Source organism: Rutilus rutilus, assembly GCF_951802725.1.
Source record: "Rutilus rutilus genome assembly, chromosome: 24".
Taxonomy (NCBI): domain Eukaryota; kingdom Metazoa; phylum Chordata; class Actinopteri; order Cypriniformes; family Leuciscidae; genus Rutilus; species Rutilus rutilus.
The window spans coordinates 11,708,332-11,724,302 of record NC_140228.1 but is presented as its reverse complement, the minus strand read 5'-3'; the positions used below and the strand labels follow the sequence as shown (position 1 = coordinate 11,724,302).

The window sequence follows — 15,971 nt, the reverse complement described above, 5'->3', positions numbered from 1 at the left end:
GATTGGAGGATATGGACTATGACATCATGCGTTCTTGACCAATTAGAGAGGGTTTTACTAAGATACATATTAATATTTCATAATAACTGTGCGTGCTTCACATTCAATACAAGAGAGCATTACAGATCAACAAATCAGAACTAAAGCTTGCTAAAATATTTGTGTGTTTGGCTGCTGTTATTTTTTGTATTGTAGGAATAAAATGAATATGAAGCAAGTTATATTTATATTGGGCCTTACAAAAATGCATAATCGCTTCACATTACATGACATCATTTGGTTCTGCAGTGAGCACCACTTGGAAGCCGGTAGAAAATGTCCAGTTCTTATATGAAATGACACTGACATCTACTCACATAGTTCACATAGAACTCACATAGTTCACTGACAACAGGGCAAACGTGTACAAAAATTCTTCCAAGTACACGCATTTTATATTCAGACATAAAACAACGGACTAGGGTAGCAACAAACACATAAATAAATGTTTGATACTATTTCATACAACTAAAGGTTTTAAAATACTTGGTTGCCATAGTCAACCAGACACCACATAGTTTCAAAATAAAGTCATACTCCGTTACACACCTATGCATGCCTCGTGTATTTGAGTCATCGCTATGTCATGATTTGCCAGTTTAATTGCCTATCCACCATTCTAAACCAATGGTTGCCTCAATACTTCTAGAACCCACCCATTATTGGAACATTCTCAATGCCTATTGGCCAATACTGTAAAGACCCGCCCCTCTAACCATGCGAATGCTCCCACACTGTGGAAATGAAAAACCATGGGAAAAACATAGGCTAGGTTACCGCTGGATTCGGTCTGGACAGCATTAGCATAGCACAGCACAGCACAGCCAGAAAGGTCCACTAGGAAGGTCTGTTACACTACGGTTTACATGGTAAGACATCGATATTTCCCTGTAATGTCCTATTAGGAAACCCGACCATTTTTGTAAACAACTAAGAGCGCGTTTAATACAACGCTGAAACAATAACGCGTGGGCTTTAGCGCATTTGATTAACTGTAATAAAGTTTTGTAGACAGTTCACTTGTCCTCTGTTTGTGACAAATACTCTCGTGCAGGAAATAACATCTAGAAAATGTAGTAATTATTTGTTCCCCAGGCAAATATCAAGGTGAACAATGGCTGTTCGCCACATAGCAACTGTTTAGGAAAGTAACGTTAGGAGTGGAGACTCGTTTGTACAAGATACTCCTGAAGATCTTAATTAGCTGCTTCTGTTGTGTTTGATCTGAGCTGAACTTTGCAGAAAGGTACAACTCCAGGAACAGGATTGGGCAACACTGGCTTACAGGGATCATAATGTTTTTATGAGTGGAAACCACAGTACTGTATTAAAGATGAGATCATTTAAAATAAAACATGTATGAGCATAAAACATTGTTTTTGTTTAGGTTTTGATCTGAAGATGACTTACACAGATCCTTGATGATGAGATAGATCTGTGGCTAACGCACAAGATGAGCGGAAATCATAGACGGATAGAAATGGATCTGGTAAGTGCATGGAATCATGTACAGCTTTGGCTAATCTCTAATCCTTATAGATGAATGATTTTCTTTATGTCTCTCTTAGGCTTTATCATCATCATCGAAGCCTTATGGGTCATCCCGGAGTATTGTCAGAAGAATTGCCACAAATCTTCCATTGGCGCCTTGTGCTCGTGTCCATTTTCAGGTAAAGCGTCAGTTTTTGTTAATTCAAATCACCCTCCATCTTTGGCCTCCTCAGAAGTCTTCAGCTTTTCATTTTTCAGTTCTCCCGTACCATACAATTTCTGGCCTCTTCTCTGCTTTGATTCCATTATTGTGCTGACAATAAACACTGAAGAATCACAGGGTTCTGGCAGCTCACAATATCTAATCTATCCTTTTCCCACTGCATAACCTTTAAAATTACAAGTATGATGACATTAAACCCACCTTGAAACTTGTATTACTGTCTCTGTTTCTCTCTTCTCTGCCCTTCCTTCCAGCTGTCCTGTATGTCAGGAATGCAACATGTCTGCTTTAGGTCAGTTCTCCGGTTCATTCTTGAAAAATCTAGGCCAAGGGCTCTTTTAAAAAGCTTGAAGTGCTTATTTATTAAATAAATTGCTTGGCACTACAGATTTCCTCTTCATAAAGAGTTGAATGACACTGTAATGTTCTAATTTGCACTTAGGTGATATTTAAACCGGTTTGCCTGGTGTTATTTACGTTACCGTGCTGTAAAAACATTTTCCGCTTGCTCTGCTGTTGTGGTTCTGACATGGTTTGAGTGCTTGAGTGTCTGTGAGGGTTTGTTTGTCTTTGTTGTGAGACTTGAAGCAGGTGTTGTAATTATTAACTGTCCTTTAAACTGTCTTTGGGCCGCGTAGCTTCATCCGTTCACTTCAGGAGTGGGTTTCCTCAACCGTTCAAACGGGCCAAATGGCCTTGTGGCCACACTCGCTGATGTGGGCTGGATCGAAAGAGAAGAGAGCGATAGCGCTGGCAGAAATAGGTGAAGAGCATTTCTGAATTGAATTAGGAAACATAAATGTTGATGTGTGGTGTTTATCATGTGCGTATCTGCGTGTCCTGCAGGTTTGAGGCGGATTCTGGGCTGTTTTTTCGCACCCAGCACCGCAGGCCCCTGAGACGCCAGCGGTCGTTACCCAGCTTGCACCAGGCTGAACCTGCGCCACAGAGCCAGACGGTCATCAACGATGAAGCCATTCAGAAGATCGGCGTTCTTGAGACTGAGCTGGCCAAACTCAGGGCGCAGATCGCACTGATAGTTCAGGCGCAGGAGCAAAGCGCTCAATGCACAGGTTAGATGGGCAGTTAATGGATGTGTGTGTCCATGGTTTGCAGTGCGTGTGTGTTCACTACTGCTAATGTGTGTGCACTAACTTGGATAGGTTAAATGCAGAGGACAAATTCCGAGTATGGGTTACTCCATACTCCATGTCACTTAAAAAAAAACAAGTTGCAGTGTTACTCTAGCATAATTTATATAGTATTTATTAATATGTTGAAAAAGCTTTTTATTTTTATATGTAAAGTTTACATCCTAATTTGATCTTTTTTGTCATTTTTATACATATTTTTCTGTTTAGCTTTACTATTTCAGTTGTAGTCTGCTTCAACTTGTTTCAGTTAGTTGCCATATGTAGTTTGTGTGAAACTGATTTTTAATAGTTTTAGTTAATAATTACAGCACTGGTTGGTTGTTCTTTATGCCCCAGATATACATGACTTGTCAACACAAGCTTTTGAAATATGTCGAGACTACAATTCATAACTTAACGCGAGTACGCATCTTACTGAGCAAGTTAAAGTTAGTTAAATGGTCAAAATATTTATATTTGCGCAACTGAATAGCACATTTAACATTAACTATCACCCCAATAATGCCTGTGCATGTGCAGCCGTTCACACTTTCCATGTGCTGATATGACTAAGTGACATGATGTTAGCTGCTCATTTTGTTCCAGGGCCAAAAAACGGTGAAATTTGGATACGTTTTTTGGGCCACTAAAGCTTTTTGCAATTATTTAAAATAAATCTGGTCACTGCACAATAATCTAGAAACAATGTGAATCAACACCACATAACTGAAATGGCAAACTTTGCTTAACACAAAATTTGTCAATGCGTGGTCTAGCATTTGCGTACTTGCTTAGTGTGTTTCTGACCACAAATCTATTTTAAGTGTATAGATTTAAAATTCTGATACTTTGGTATTAGTCGGTTTTACTTATTTAAAGTCGTAATTTTTGTATAATTTCAGCTCCAGCGCCAGGTGGTCCCCCTGTACCCCAAGCTCCACCAATGGCTCCTCCTCCACCACCCCCTCCTCCTCCATGTCCTGCCCCAGGCATGCAGAGAAGCTATTCCGCCATTGACCTCATCCGAGAGCGCCGTGGGAAAAAAGCGGGGCACAACACGGTACTGGACTCAGAACCCAAAAAGCCAGAGCTTCCCAGCATGCTAGATGTGCTGAAAGACATGGGGAAAGTGAAGCTGCGCTCCGTTAAGAGGCGAGTATTACTGTTTGTTTCGGTCTGTGATATCATATACAGCTTACCAATAGGGTTAATTTGTCCTTTCGTTCGCAGTCATCAAGAGGACGGCCACACGAAACCCAAACCGGTTGAGCCCACGGACGCTGCAGCGTTAATCGCAGAGGCCCTGAAACGCAAGTTCGCTCACCGCTATCGTAGCGACAGCGAATGTGACGGCACCTTTACCTTGCCGGCCCCTGAGAATAAGACCCATGTGGAAACTCCGCTGGTAAGAGAAATCACTTGAATTTTTTCTGATGTACGCGGTCTTTATGCTGTAATGATTTTGTGATTCTTTTGCAGTTTGGACAGCACATGTTGAAATCAACTGGAAAGAAGAAACCGTTCTAGGATGAGGCTGAGCCACGTTTCTTCGCTGTGGGTTAATGGAGTTAACCTGATGACTCTTAATTTAGCTAACTTTTCTTGTTAGCTCTTAAATTTTATTCGTGTTCACTTTTAAGAGAGCATGCACATGCTAAAACACTACGCAGTCAATCTGGTTTCCCTATTGATATTTTTGTAATTTTGCACTTTGAAAAGTTCATCTCTGTCAGTACATGTTGTACCAGTCAGTTACATCATCAATGCCAGTTACATGGAAACATGTTTTTTTGTTTTTATGTGTTTTTATTTGTGAGTTTAATTGGATTTTAAGTTCAACAGTGCAAGTATTCGACCTTGTTGAATTCCTCTTGTTTGAAGGGATAATGTTAAACGAAAGCACCAAAGTGTATGGATGGATTTTTTTTTTTATACAAGTAGTTTTATGTGTATTTTTAACATCTGTTTGCACAGAAGTTCTTTCTACTTCAAAGGTACAATTCATAATTGCTGGAATTGTAAAATCAGTTTTTTTCTGTCATGCTGCTACCACTATAACAATTATGAAGCACTTTTGTGATCATAAATGAGGCTTAGGTGGTGCCGTCAGTAGTATTTGCTCTCTAATGTTGAGAGCTAATTTAAAATGCCTATTTAGGTTGTAATTTATTATTTTTGGAACATTTAGTTATTTAACCAAATCACTTGAATAATGTAGTTTTGTTTCATGTGAAGCCAATGCACAGGATAGTATGTATAACAAGTCTATTGCCATTTAATCATAATTTAGTGTATTAGCAGAATTGTGACAGTGTTTGTACCTTTAAAAGGTTTGTTCTTTTGCACGTTTGACCAAGTCTAGCTGATGAAACCAGTGCATACAAGATTTCTCATTTCAAGGGTTTATACTGAATTTAAAGGGATAGTTCACCCAAAAATGAAAATAAAGAAAAAATAAAGAATGTTTGAAACCAAACAGTTGATGGTCCCATTGACTCCCATAGTATTTTTCCCCCCATCTATGGAAGTCAATGGGACCATCAACTGTTTGGTTACAAACATTCTTCAAATATCTTTTGTGTTCAGCAAAAGAAACTCATACAGGTTTGGAAGGGATGAGTAAATGACAGAATTTTCATTTCTGGGTGACTCCAGCACATAGGAGCAGTACCTCAGCGGAGATGCATTTCGTTTCATTATAGATTGTGATAATCCAAATGGTTGGTTTTATTATTTCACACTACAGAACCATTATGAATGGGCTTTCAGTTCTTGAATAAACCTAAAACAATTGATGTCTTGTCATTTGTGTAATGGTGCTTCTGTTGGGCTAAATTTCAACCACAAGATATTCAACACATGATTGGGTCTGGTTTGTACAGAACAGCATGAGCTCATGCCATCCGGTAGAGAAACATTTTGTGAAGATTTATTCATCAAAAACGCAACTGCAACAAGTATGTATCAAAAGGTTATACGGCAAAGCCTTTACAAAATGGCTTGACACATAGGTCGTCTCCCCAAAATGGCTGTTACAACAAACTGTAAACAGTTTTTTTTTCTTAAATCAACAGTCTTACAGCACTTACAACAAAAATACAAATCACCTAAAATAAAGCACCTCTTCTCTTTCCGAATATAAAGAGAAGCACAAAACTGTCCATTCTGTACAGAATCCAAAACCATACACAAAAAATGGAATGTTCAGTGTTAAAAATCAAATTAAACCAATACTCTCCTCCATACTGTATATAAAAAAAAAAAAAAAAAGTCCACGACGAAAGGCAAAGGGTCAGACAGTGCACTAAATGGACAATGTGATGGGTTTAAAATGAAAATGACAGCTGGTTTGGTCACTTAGCTTTGTGCATAGTTTTAAGGCATTGTGTAAGCGGTCTTCCGAAGAGACGAGAGTGGCTTTGAGACATTCTGAGAAGGACTTCTTATCTTCTTTTACAAAATACAGAGGAGAAAGAGAAAGAGGGGGTGGTGGCTACCTACAAAAGGCACCTGTACTTCCTTGTTTCTCCCAATAAGCAGGTCAGTGAAACCCTGAGCGAAATCCATGGAGAGTCCGTTCAGCTACACGTCCTGTGACAAGATCCTTCTTCCATGGTCGAAAGGGTTCATCGCTGCCACCTTTCACGGAGTGACGTTCCTTCAACACGGGGGGGCACTGTCTAAAACACAAGGGAGAGAGACGCAATGGCGCACAAACGGCATTCGTATGGCATCTGACGCGTCACACCGGCGGGGTTGCAGTCTGACAGATTTTTGTTGATCATCAGCAGTAGGTTTCGAACAAAATGTACAAGTGGTTCTTCACATCTGTGCTTAAAAGGCAATAATCACAGAACTAACATGATTCAGTTAAAAAACAACATGTGTAAACAGTCTTCAGAGGCAGCAAAAGGACTGGGCTCTTCACATTTGTATTTTTGTACACAAGGAGGAAGATTGATTTGCAGAAGCACTGGCACACGCTCACACACACACGCTCGCACGCATTCAGTTTCACACACATTGTCTCTTGGTGCAGTTGTAAAAACCTCTCCTATAAATACTCAAGGTGTTTCAAATGACTTTCAGAGCAATTCATTGTTTCAAAACGGCACTTTAAAGCCATAGGAGGGGGTTCCTTCCAACCCCCACATTCCCTTACAGTCTTTAATCAAAGCATTGGAGCTGAATTAGTAACACCCAAAAGAAAAGGAAAAAAACAAAAATAAGGTTAAATAAATAAACCACAATAATTAAAAGGAAACAAAAAAAATGCAGCAGTAGCCAAATGAGGTATCTATGTATTGCTCTATGTCGAAAAGGGTAAATGAAATTTAAAATTAAATAAATTAAATCCACAAACAAACGAAAAGAAGAAAACAAATCATCAGTGGTTGGTTGGAGATGGGTGGGTGGGCGAGCAACTCAAAATGTGACGCAAGATGTTTGGCTGAGGGCAGTAGAGGTGTTCTTCCTGTTGGGGTGTCATGACTCTGGGCTTCCCTGAGATAAGGCTCTGGAACTGGGCTCTTCGGTGGCTCGGGTCGGCTCGGACTCCCCCTCTTCGGAGCTCCCTGACGCCTCGGGCTCCATGGCACTCCAACTGGCCTTGTTCAGGCCCAAATGACCGAGCATGGTCTGAGAGAGCCGCGTGTCTGAAAAACGCGCCCACTCTGCAAACAGAGGCTCCACCACGTATGTCATGAAACCTGGTAGCAGAAAAAGAGAATCAGAGGTAGATATCACTAGATCAGCCAGACCGTAGAAATAAAGAAATATATTATAATATAATAAAAAAAAAATTAGGATTATTTTATTATATATTTTTGGACACAGAATTTTAGATCTCTTTTTATCACTCTATAAATCAAATAATACTGTAATATATAGTATTATACAATACAATAATAATAAAGTAATTAAAATCTACATTTGAAAATAAATAAAGTGTAATAAAATAAACACAAAATAAACACTTTTGGATGCAAAATTGAACAAAATCTCTATTGACCAGCCAAACCAACCCAACCAACATGCAATTATTATAATTTAAAATATTTTAATTAATTAAGAAATATCTTACTATTGCAATAATACATACTTTTGTACTGTAAAAAAATAAAATAATAATAATATTATAATACAATTATGTTAAAATAAGAGCATTCATTTAATTGTTATTATTATTGTTTGTTAATAATTTATATTATCATTATATCATTTTATTTTTACTTTACAGAACAGTAAAATTACAATATTAACATTTACGGTTCGTTCTTAATTTCTTTGCTTGCAAACGTAAAACCATTGAGGTTTTATTTTGAGCTATTGTATTTACTGTGAAACATGCAGTGCGACAAGACTATACATTTATAAAATATGACAACCATTGCGATTTAATGTTTGCACAAAGCCATATCACATTCTCACAACCATGCATTAGCAAAATTAATAAAAAACCAGGCAACTGGAAAGTAACGCGGTTTCAACACTGTTTGGTGCTTTTCTGTCCCGCGAGCTCATGCAGTTTATTTAGTAGCGATTTCAATCATCATACAGTAAACACCTCCCCACCTCAAAACATTTTTTTCTCAGATTTATGCAATTCACATGGGTCATACTTTTCAGGTCGGAAAAGTAAGAAAAAAAAAAAGAAAAAAAAAAAAATCACATATCACATTATATTATTTTTATTACTAGTCTCTTCCTCCCAAATTCAGGGCGAGCACTGAAATGACATAAATGATTGTTCCGGTTCTTACCGATTTGAACACTGGCTATGGTGTTGGCTTCACTGTCACACAGTGGACTGATTTCAAGTTTATGCTTCTTTTCAATGTCACCTAAATAAGAAGACAATGCCAAAGCACAAAGATTAACTTCTGAACACAGCGAACTAGTAGCAAAAGCAAAGAGTTTGGTCATCATGAGTACTTGGGTACCTTGGTGGAAAAATTCCTCTGTGACCTTCTCACTCCACTGTTTGCTGAGCTCCCACGGTCTACATGGGTTACAGATATCTGCACACTTCAGGGCCATCTGGAACACGTGAACACATGTGGATTTGTTTTGAAGTGCCTAAAAGTGTCTTTCTTCATTTAAAAATATGATGCGCGATACCTGTGGTAACGGGACTCACACAGATCTTATCACATCACAACTTAATTAGCATTATAGTAACTAAAACAAACTAAAATGTATTCATTTAAAAAAAAAAAATTTCACTCAAACAATTTTAATACAAATTATTGTCTTGGTTTTGTTTAATAAAAATAATTCATATTTAAAAGATAATGGTCCTCAGTCAAACGAAAGATTTTGGTAACACTTTACAATAAGGTCCTACTAATAATGAATAAGTATTTATACATTTTTGTTTACATAATTAATTAAAAAAAAAAACACAGATTTTATAGATTTTTTAATCAGGTTGATAATAAATGTTGAAATTAATATTAACTAAAATTAATAAATATTTTAGAATAGATTTTCATTATTAGTTCATGTTAACTAATGGATTCAACTAATGTTAACAAACGCAACCTTTTACAATAAGGTTCCATTAGTTAATGCATATACTAATATTACCTAAAATAAACAATACATTAGTTACAATACTTATTAATCTTTGTTAACATTAGAAAATAAAAAAACTATGTTTTTTGTTGCTTCATGTTAGTTCAGGTTCATTAACCAATGTTAACCGACAAAACATTTGATTTTAATCATGTATTAGTAAATGATGAGATTAACATTAACTATGATTAATAAATGCTTTAGAAATATTTTGCTTGGTTAGTTCATGTTAACTGATGTAGTTAACTAATATTAACAAATTAAACCTTATTGTAGTTACCGTAAAGTGTAACCCAGGTATTATTTGCAATAATCAATTAAGATATTATGACTTATTTTCGGAGATTGTATCTTGATTAGCAGTGTATTTAGTTCAGTTCCTTTAAAGCAAACATCTCAAATGTATTCTAAAAGCCATTTTGGCATATCAATTGTACATAGAAATATATATAAACTGTTTTATTTATTTTATTGAAATGGATATTGAATACCAAATTCCCACCTGCAGAGAGAAATGCCGATGAGAAGACTGTCCTAAACACAGGCTGTTCTCATCCAGATGTGTCCTGAACCGGGACAGGTACTCATTCTGTCGGCTGATATCTGTGGCCAGAATCAGTGATCCCAGCTGCCTCTCTATACCCAGACTGTTAGAGACCAATTAAAGTCAGTCAATCATAAGTAACAGAATCATTTACAAGTCTTTTATACTCTAGGGGTCAAAAAGAGGACGGAAATGGAACGTTTAAAAAAAAAAAGGATGGTTTGTTTGTGGTGTAAGAAGCTCTAGGCTATAAAAGAAATGCTGAGACTGACCTGTCCTCAGCAGGAAGATGTGAAAAGAGATCGGTCTCTCTGAGCAGACCCACTGCAGACCTCCAGTGATGGTTCTCCAGAACTGAGGTATTCTACAGAGCGACACACACACACACACACACACATGTCAGTGCTGATCGTCTTTGAAATATTTACAAATACAGTAATTTACTTAGAACATAAAGAGGATTGTGGAGCTAATGATATGCTTAAATCCCATTGGATGGTGCTCTAACCCGGTACAAAGCTGCAAGGTAATGGTTGGTTTTGATGAGGAAAGGCTGGTTGACTCCAGGGTGGTCCAGATCGTGTGTGGCCGCTGCCAGCAACCCTAAGAGGATGTCGAATGATGTGAGGGACTGGGCGAGCTGTGAACACAGACACACAGAGACAACCGTAAGGCTGTAAGTACAGTTATGTAACAAGGGAATAATGGTACATTTAATAAAAGGACAATCACCTTGGGTTCTCTCAGGTAACAGTGCATGGCCTGGGTGACATCAGCAGCATGGACTGCATTATGGTAAGGGTTTTGATTGTGGTAGTCTTCTTGAACCAGAACTTGAAACCAGAGGACAACGGTGTATCAAAGTAATTCAGCAAAGTAATTGGAGGTCACAGCCAACCCAAGTTTGTTCAAAGTATGGAAGGATTTTATATTAGATGCTTCAAAAAAACTCATAACCAAAACATTTAATATGTCCTTCTGCTGTTTAAAGTAGTTCAGATGTTTTTCCTAGCACATAACCTTGACATTTTATTGATTATATTCTTGAAAATATTATAAATTCATTATAAAATGTAAAATACAAGTATTTCCATTTTGCAAAAAAAGTTGTTGATAAACTACATTATTATTATTATTATTATTATTATTATTATTATATTATAATATATAAATAAGATTTAAACATTATGGTTATTTTTTAGCAAATGTTGACAAATATTTCTTGAATGAAAATTAAATGTATAAATAAAAAAAGTTTAATATTTTGAATTAATCATGTTGTCAAATATTGCATTTATGTTTAAAATGAATGATATTTCGCTGAAATGTTACATAACACATTTTTTATTAAAACAGTAAAGTAATTACAAACGTGTTAAAACACCTGCAATTAAGTTCATATACATTCATACATTTATACAGTGCTATGCATACGTTTAGACACCCATGCTAAAGTTGACTAAAAAGAGGAATAAAAAATCATATTTTGGAAATTGAACTTAATGCCTTAATTTAAAAAATGAGGAAAAATCCAACCTTTAAGGACACCAATTTTCTTTGTGAATGAATAATGTATCGTAAATAAATAAATGTTCTTCCTTAAAATACAGGGTGCATAAGTTTGGACACCCCTATGTTAAATTCCCATAGAGGCAGGCAGATTTTTATTTTTAAAGGCCAGTTACTTCATGGATCCAGGATACTATGCATCCTGATAAAGTTCCATTGGCCTTTGGAATTAAAATAGCCCCACATCATCACATAGCATTCACCATACCTAGAGATTGGCATGGTTTTATTTCAGTTAGCCTAATAGCTAGTTTGATTTGCATTGAGAGATGATCTTATGGAAAGTACCCCATGCCAATCTCTAGGTATGGTGAATGCTATGTGATGATGTGGGGCTATTTTAATTCCAAAGGCCAATGGAACTTTATCAGGATGCATAGTATCCTGGATCCATGAAGTAACTGGCCTTTAAAAATAAAAATCTGCCTGCCTCTATGGGAATTTAACATAGGGGTGTCCAAACTTATGCACCCTGTATTTTAAGGAAGAACATTTATTTATTTACGATACATTATTCATTCACAAAGAAAATTGGTGTCCTTAAAGGTTGGATTTTTCCTCATTTTTTAAATTAAGGCATTAAGTTCAATTTCCAAAAGATGATTTTTTTATTCCTCTTTTTAGTCAACTTTAGCATGAGTGTCTAAACTTATGCATAGCACTGTATTTGTTTTACAGCCTTCCATTTGCACACTGTTTATAGCAGATTACTGTGCAAAATGTGTAAAGTATTTTCAATAAAATAACTTTTTTTTATTCTTTTTTTTAAATAACATAAAAAGGGGGGGGGGAAACCATCAAATTAATTGATCAAAAAGGTAGTTAGTATCAGCCCTAAAGCATTTTTATTCTAAAAAAGAAATTAAAAACACTTACCTAGAAATCGACGCACTTTAACCATGTCTAACTGGAAGAGCTCGATGAGGCCATACTGGTTCAGCAAATGAAATGTCAAGAAGACGAGACTGTTTCCTTAAAAACAACAAACAGCACAAGAGGAATGAGGGCTTGGGCAAGGCAATGCTTCATCCTCAATATTGCACATGCATTATTCAACCAGCAGGTGGCAGTGTTCACAACAAAAAGTTAAAGGGATACTCCACTTTTTTTGGAAATAGGCTCATTTTACAACTCCCCCAGAGTTAACCAGACAGTTTCTGGTCTCATTGACTTCCATAGTAGGAAAAAATATATACTATGTAAGTCAATGAGACCAGAAACTGTCTGGTTACTGATATTCTTCTAAATATCAGAAACTCGGCTGAATGGATTCAAAAACGGTAAAACTCAACTGTTTAACTCTGGGGGAGTTGTAAAATGAGCCTATTTCCAAAAAAAGTGGAGTATCCCTTTAAGTAATTATACACTGGACTGCTATAGTGGAGGGAAAGCACAAGACTCACAACACACACACAAAAAACAGAAAATATTTACCATTTGTAAGTCTGTCAAAGAGGAATATGTCAAAATTCCAGCATCCAACCTTTTCAAGCATACACTGTGAGAAAATGACAGTGAGCACAGATGAAAAATCAAGACCTGATTTAAAAAAAACACTACAATTATTGAATATTCAGGGTAAACTAAAGTCACTGCATCTGAAATTGAATACTTCCCTACTCTATAGGATGTGAAAAACAATATGCCAAAAAAAGTAGTATGTCCGAATTCACAGTATTCGAAAAACAATAGGTGAAAAGTACCCAATGACCTCCTGCTACTTCTGGCAATATTCTGAAGCACGCATTCGACGGACACTTCATTATCCCATGAGGCCACAGGAGAGGATTTGCGAAAGCTAATGAAGCTATGCAACTGATGAAGGTAGGTCATGTGACTAATAACATGGTGGATGTAGTACATCTAAATTTCATTCATACTACCTATATTCATTCTAAGTTCAAATTCAAACGTAGTACAGACAGTATGCGATTTCGGACGCACTGAGTTTTTAGCATAGTGTGTGTTTGTGATCCCATACCTTGGCTTGACCGCAGTAGTCCTCATCCAGGATATGGAGGGTGTTGAGGTGTGGCGCTCCTCGTAGCAGACGTGACGAAAGCAGGTGTCGCTGGAAACTAAAGAGCCTCCGGATTCTCCGAGCTGGAATCGACCCTGCTGACTCAGCACGGGCTGCTCACACACACACATACACACAGAAAAGAGAACATGGAAATTCCATGATGCAAGATGCCGGATTCTCAATAATTAGGCTGAATTATTAGCATCTTCAATAATTAGGCTGAAACTGCCTTCACATTTTTAGCATTTAGTGTCTTTAGCTTTGGTTCCTGTCAAAATCACCGCCCCAGCCCAGCCCCCATGACTGGAACCCCTGCTATTTTAAAGTTTGGTTGCTATCGTTGCGATTGTGTTGCTTAGGCAGCCTACGAGAGGTCACGCCTGACCGAAACACAAAAGGCAGGAACAGTCCGAAGAGAGTCTTTAAAACAGGGTTTCATTTCACCATCGCAAAAGAGCAACAAATCTTTCAATGTGCCCTGTGTACATTCTCCTAAATTCAGTTCACCTAGTATCAACACAGAGAGGGACATATGCACCACGAGAACTGCGTGTGCAAGGCTTAGCCTTCCCTTGGCCACGGAATTGAGCCTAACGTGGCATTTTCTCACTCAAACCACTGCCTGCTGCTGCTTCTGATTGCTTTTAGAGGGAAAAGCTGCTCATAACTGCTGGTCTAGGATCAGTTTCTCCGTAATAATAGCATGTCGGCAAGCGATCCAGTGCGTATCTGTGTTTGCGCTCTGGAGACCGGCAAAGGTTTCTATTTACGCGTTTTTGCAGCGTTGAGCAATGTAGCCAATCACTGAAGTATTTGTTGACTTTAACGCAATGGCCAATCACAGGTGTTTAAAGGCCCCCTGAAATAAAAATTTACGTTTTTTAGCTTTTAGTATGAATATGTTAGCCTTAAGGTTATGAATAAGCTGGTGTGTTCCAAAACAATGACAAAATTCACATTTAGGAGATAAAAGCATTCAAAACTTAGTCTCTCACTTCCGCTAAAATGGATCACGGATTTTTATGACATCACCGTGGACGTCAGCTTCTCATCACATCTTCCGTCCAATCAAATGCTCTCTAGAATCTAAAGCGTCCCGCTCCCTATGCTATGAATATCACCTGGCCAAAGAGACCATTGATACGTCGCGGAGCAATATGGGTTGGAGATGGGAACTGTACGTTGGTTAAGAATGAAATGGCTAGAAATTATTCACACCTCTACTATTGAATCCAACGTATCATCAGCGCTCTGATTCGCTTCCATGGTGCTGTCAAGTACGACTTGCAGTCTGTGAGGTAAACTAAATGCTATTGGCTATTTGAAAAGGGGGAGGAGCCATTCAATCTGTCCTGCCTTAGCTTCCTGTTTCAGTGGAAATTACGTCAACGCATCATACAAAGCTGCGCGTTCCGACGCACTTCAGTGGGCCTTAAGGTTAGGATCCACTTTCCACTCAAAGTTTTTCTTCTGCACACTCGCAAATCCTCCAATTTTAACAAAGTGTTGACATGTAAATAAGAGATCCATTGTGCAATGTAGACACCTTCCTTTATTATAACGAAACTTCGTGAGATCGAATCACCGTGATGAAATAAGATAAGTGACAGCTTTTTAGTGATTTTCTACGCGATATATAGTTCAGAATTAGAATAAACGTACACTCAAAAGAACTCAAACTATTCACTTTACTCATGTGCAGTGTGTTATGGGATGAGCAGCTCATTCTTTCATTTTGTCCAATTTTTTTTTTTTTTTATCAAAACTTTTGACTAATTTCAGAACCGGTTTAAAGATTCAAACACTTTCAAATACCTATGGAGAAAAGGAAAACTTTCAGAACAAAGCGTCCCTGTAGCACTCTGCTCCACAGAGGTAGGCATGTGTGCATGTGCTGGGCGGTCTTAATTTGGTACTTACAGTGCAAAGTGCGGAAATCGACGCCCAGGTATGGGTGCGAGCCTCTTCGTTCAGGTTCAAAGCCTACCTGACTTCTCACTCTCACATCTCCTAGAAGGCATCAACACACAGGTCCTCAAGAGATTTGTTTGCAAACACAACGTACAGCAGGTTACAGGCCTGGCTACAGGGGGACAGAGACACAGACATACACACACCGCCGATGGATGTGGAACAGGGAAAGACAGGGGGACAAGACCATGCATCGCCATGCCAGAGGGACTTATGCATTAGTATTCAGACGGCTAGGAGCAAAGGAGGACGCATGGAAGAAAGACAAGCTTGTGCTTCAGCCCAGGACAGAATGGAGAGGAAATCAGAGGGACTTCAACGAGGCTGGCCAAAGCTCTAAAGTCACATCTGTTAAAAAGTCATTCAATAGGCCTTTTCATCAAACTCTGGCTGTGTGTGTGT

The 15,971-nt window shown here is 37.9% G+C and overlaps 2 protein-coding genes across 19 annotated transcripts in view; one reads left to right on the top strand and one right to left on the bottom strand.

Annotated features, from left to right (window-relative positions):
* The first annotated feature begins 714 nt into the window (after positions 1–714).
* mtfr1 (mitochondrial fission regulator 1) lies at positions 715–5,320 on the top strand. 2 transcript variants are annotated; one of them, XM_084398260.1, is made up of 8 exons: positions 715–908; positions 1,427–1,528; positions 1,608–1,709; positions 2,392–2,516; positions 2,600–2,826; positions 3,789–4,038; positions 4,117–4,291; positions 4,366–5,320. In XM_084398260.1, exons 2-8 carry the CDS (start codon positions 1,493–1,495, stop codon positions 4,411–4,413), a joined length of 963 nt encoding a protein of 320 aa, XP_084254386.1. In that variant the 5' UTR covers positions 715–908; positions 1,427–1,492; the 3' UTR covers positions 4,414–5,320. The 2 variants fall into 2 exon arrangements, with proteins under 2 accessions (XP_084254386.1, XP_084254385.1); XM_084398259.1 differs by having other exon boundaries at positions 753–908; positions 3,789–4,291.
* A 429-nt stretch (positions 5,321–5,749) lies between these two features.
* pde7a (phosphodiesterase 7A) overlaps positions 5,750–15,971 on the bottom strand; it is a 34,061-nt gene continuing 23,839 nt past the window's right edge. For 9 of the 17 annotated variants that reach the window (XM_084398250.1, XM_084398240.1, XM_084398252.1 and 6 more), the window contains 11 exons: positions 15,519–15,608; positions 13,557–13,708; positions 13,010–13,073; positions 12,452–12,547; positions 10,739–10,839; positions 10,515–10,646; positions 10,279–10,370; positions 9,965–10,109; positions 8,829–8,925; positions 8,649–8,729; positions 5,750–7,595 (listed from right to left, as the gene is read on the bottom strand). In XM_084398250.1, the coding sequence (XP_084254376.1) occupies positions 7,372–7,595; positions 8,649–8,729; positions 8,829–8,925; positions 9,965–10,109; positions 10,279–10,370; positions 10,515–10,646; positions 10,739–10,839; positions 12,452–12,547; positions 13,010–13,073; positions 13,557–13,708; positions 15,519–15,608 (1,274 nt within the window). In that variant the 3' untranslated portion in view covers positions 5,750–7,371. The remainder of the gene's footprint in view (positions 7,596–8,648; positions 8,730–8,828; positions 8,926–9,964; positions 10,110–10,278; positions 10,371–10,514; positions 10,647–10,738; positions 10,840–12,451; positions 12,548–13,009; positions 13,074–13,556; positions 13,709–15,518; positions 15,609–15,971) is intronic. The other 8 variants (XM_084398255.1, XM_084398249.1, XM_084398251.1 and 5 more) reach the window with 2 other exon arrangements.

Bases quoted from the DNA above. Each gene is read 5' to 3' on its own strand.
- mtfr1 (XM_084398259.1), top strand. From the start codon at position 1,493: ATGAGCGGAAATCATAGACGGATAGAAATGGATCTG. The intron at 2,827-3,788 runs GTTAGATGGGCA...GTATAATTTCAG, and splicing joins GCAAAGCGCTCAATGCACAG to CTCCAGCGCCAGGTGGTCCC. The intron at 4,292-4,365 runs GTAAGAGAAATC...ATTCTTTTGCAG, and splicing joins CCCATGTGGAAACTCCGCTG to TTTGGACAGCACATGTTGAA.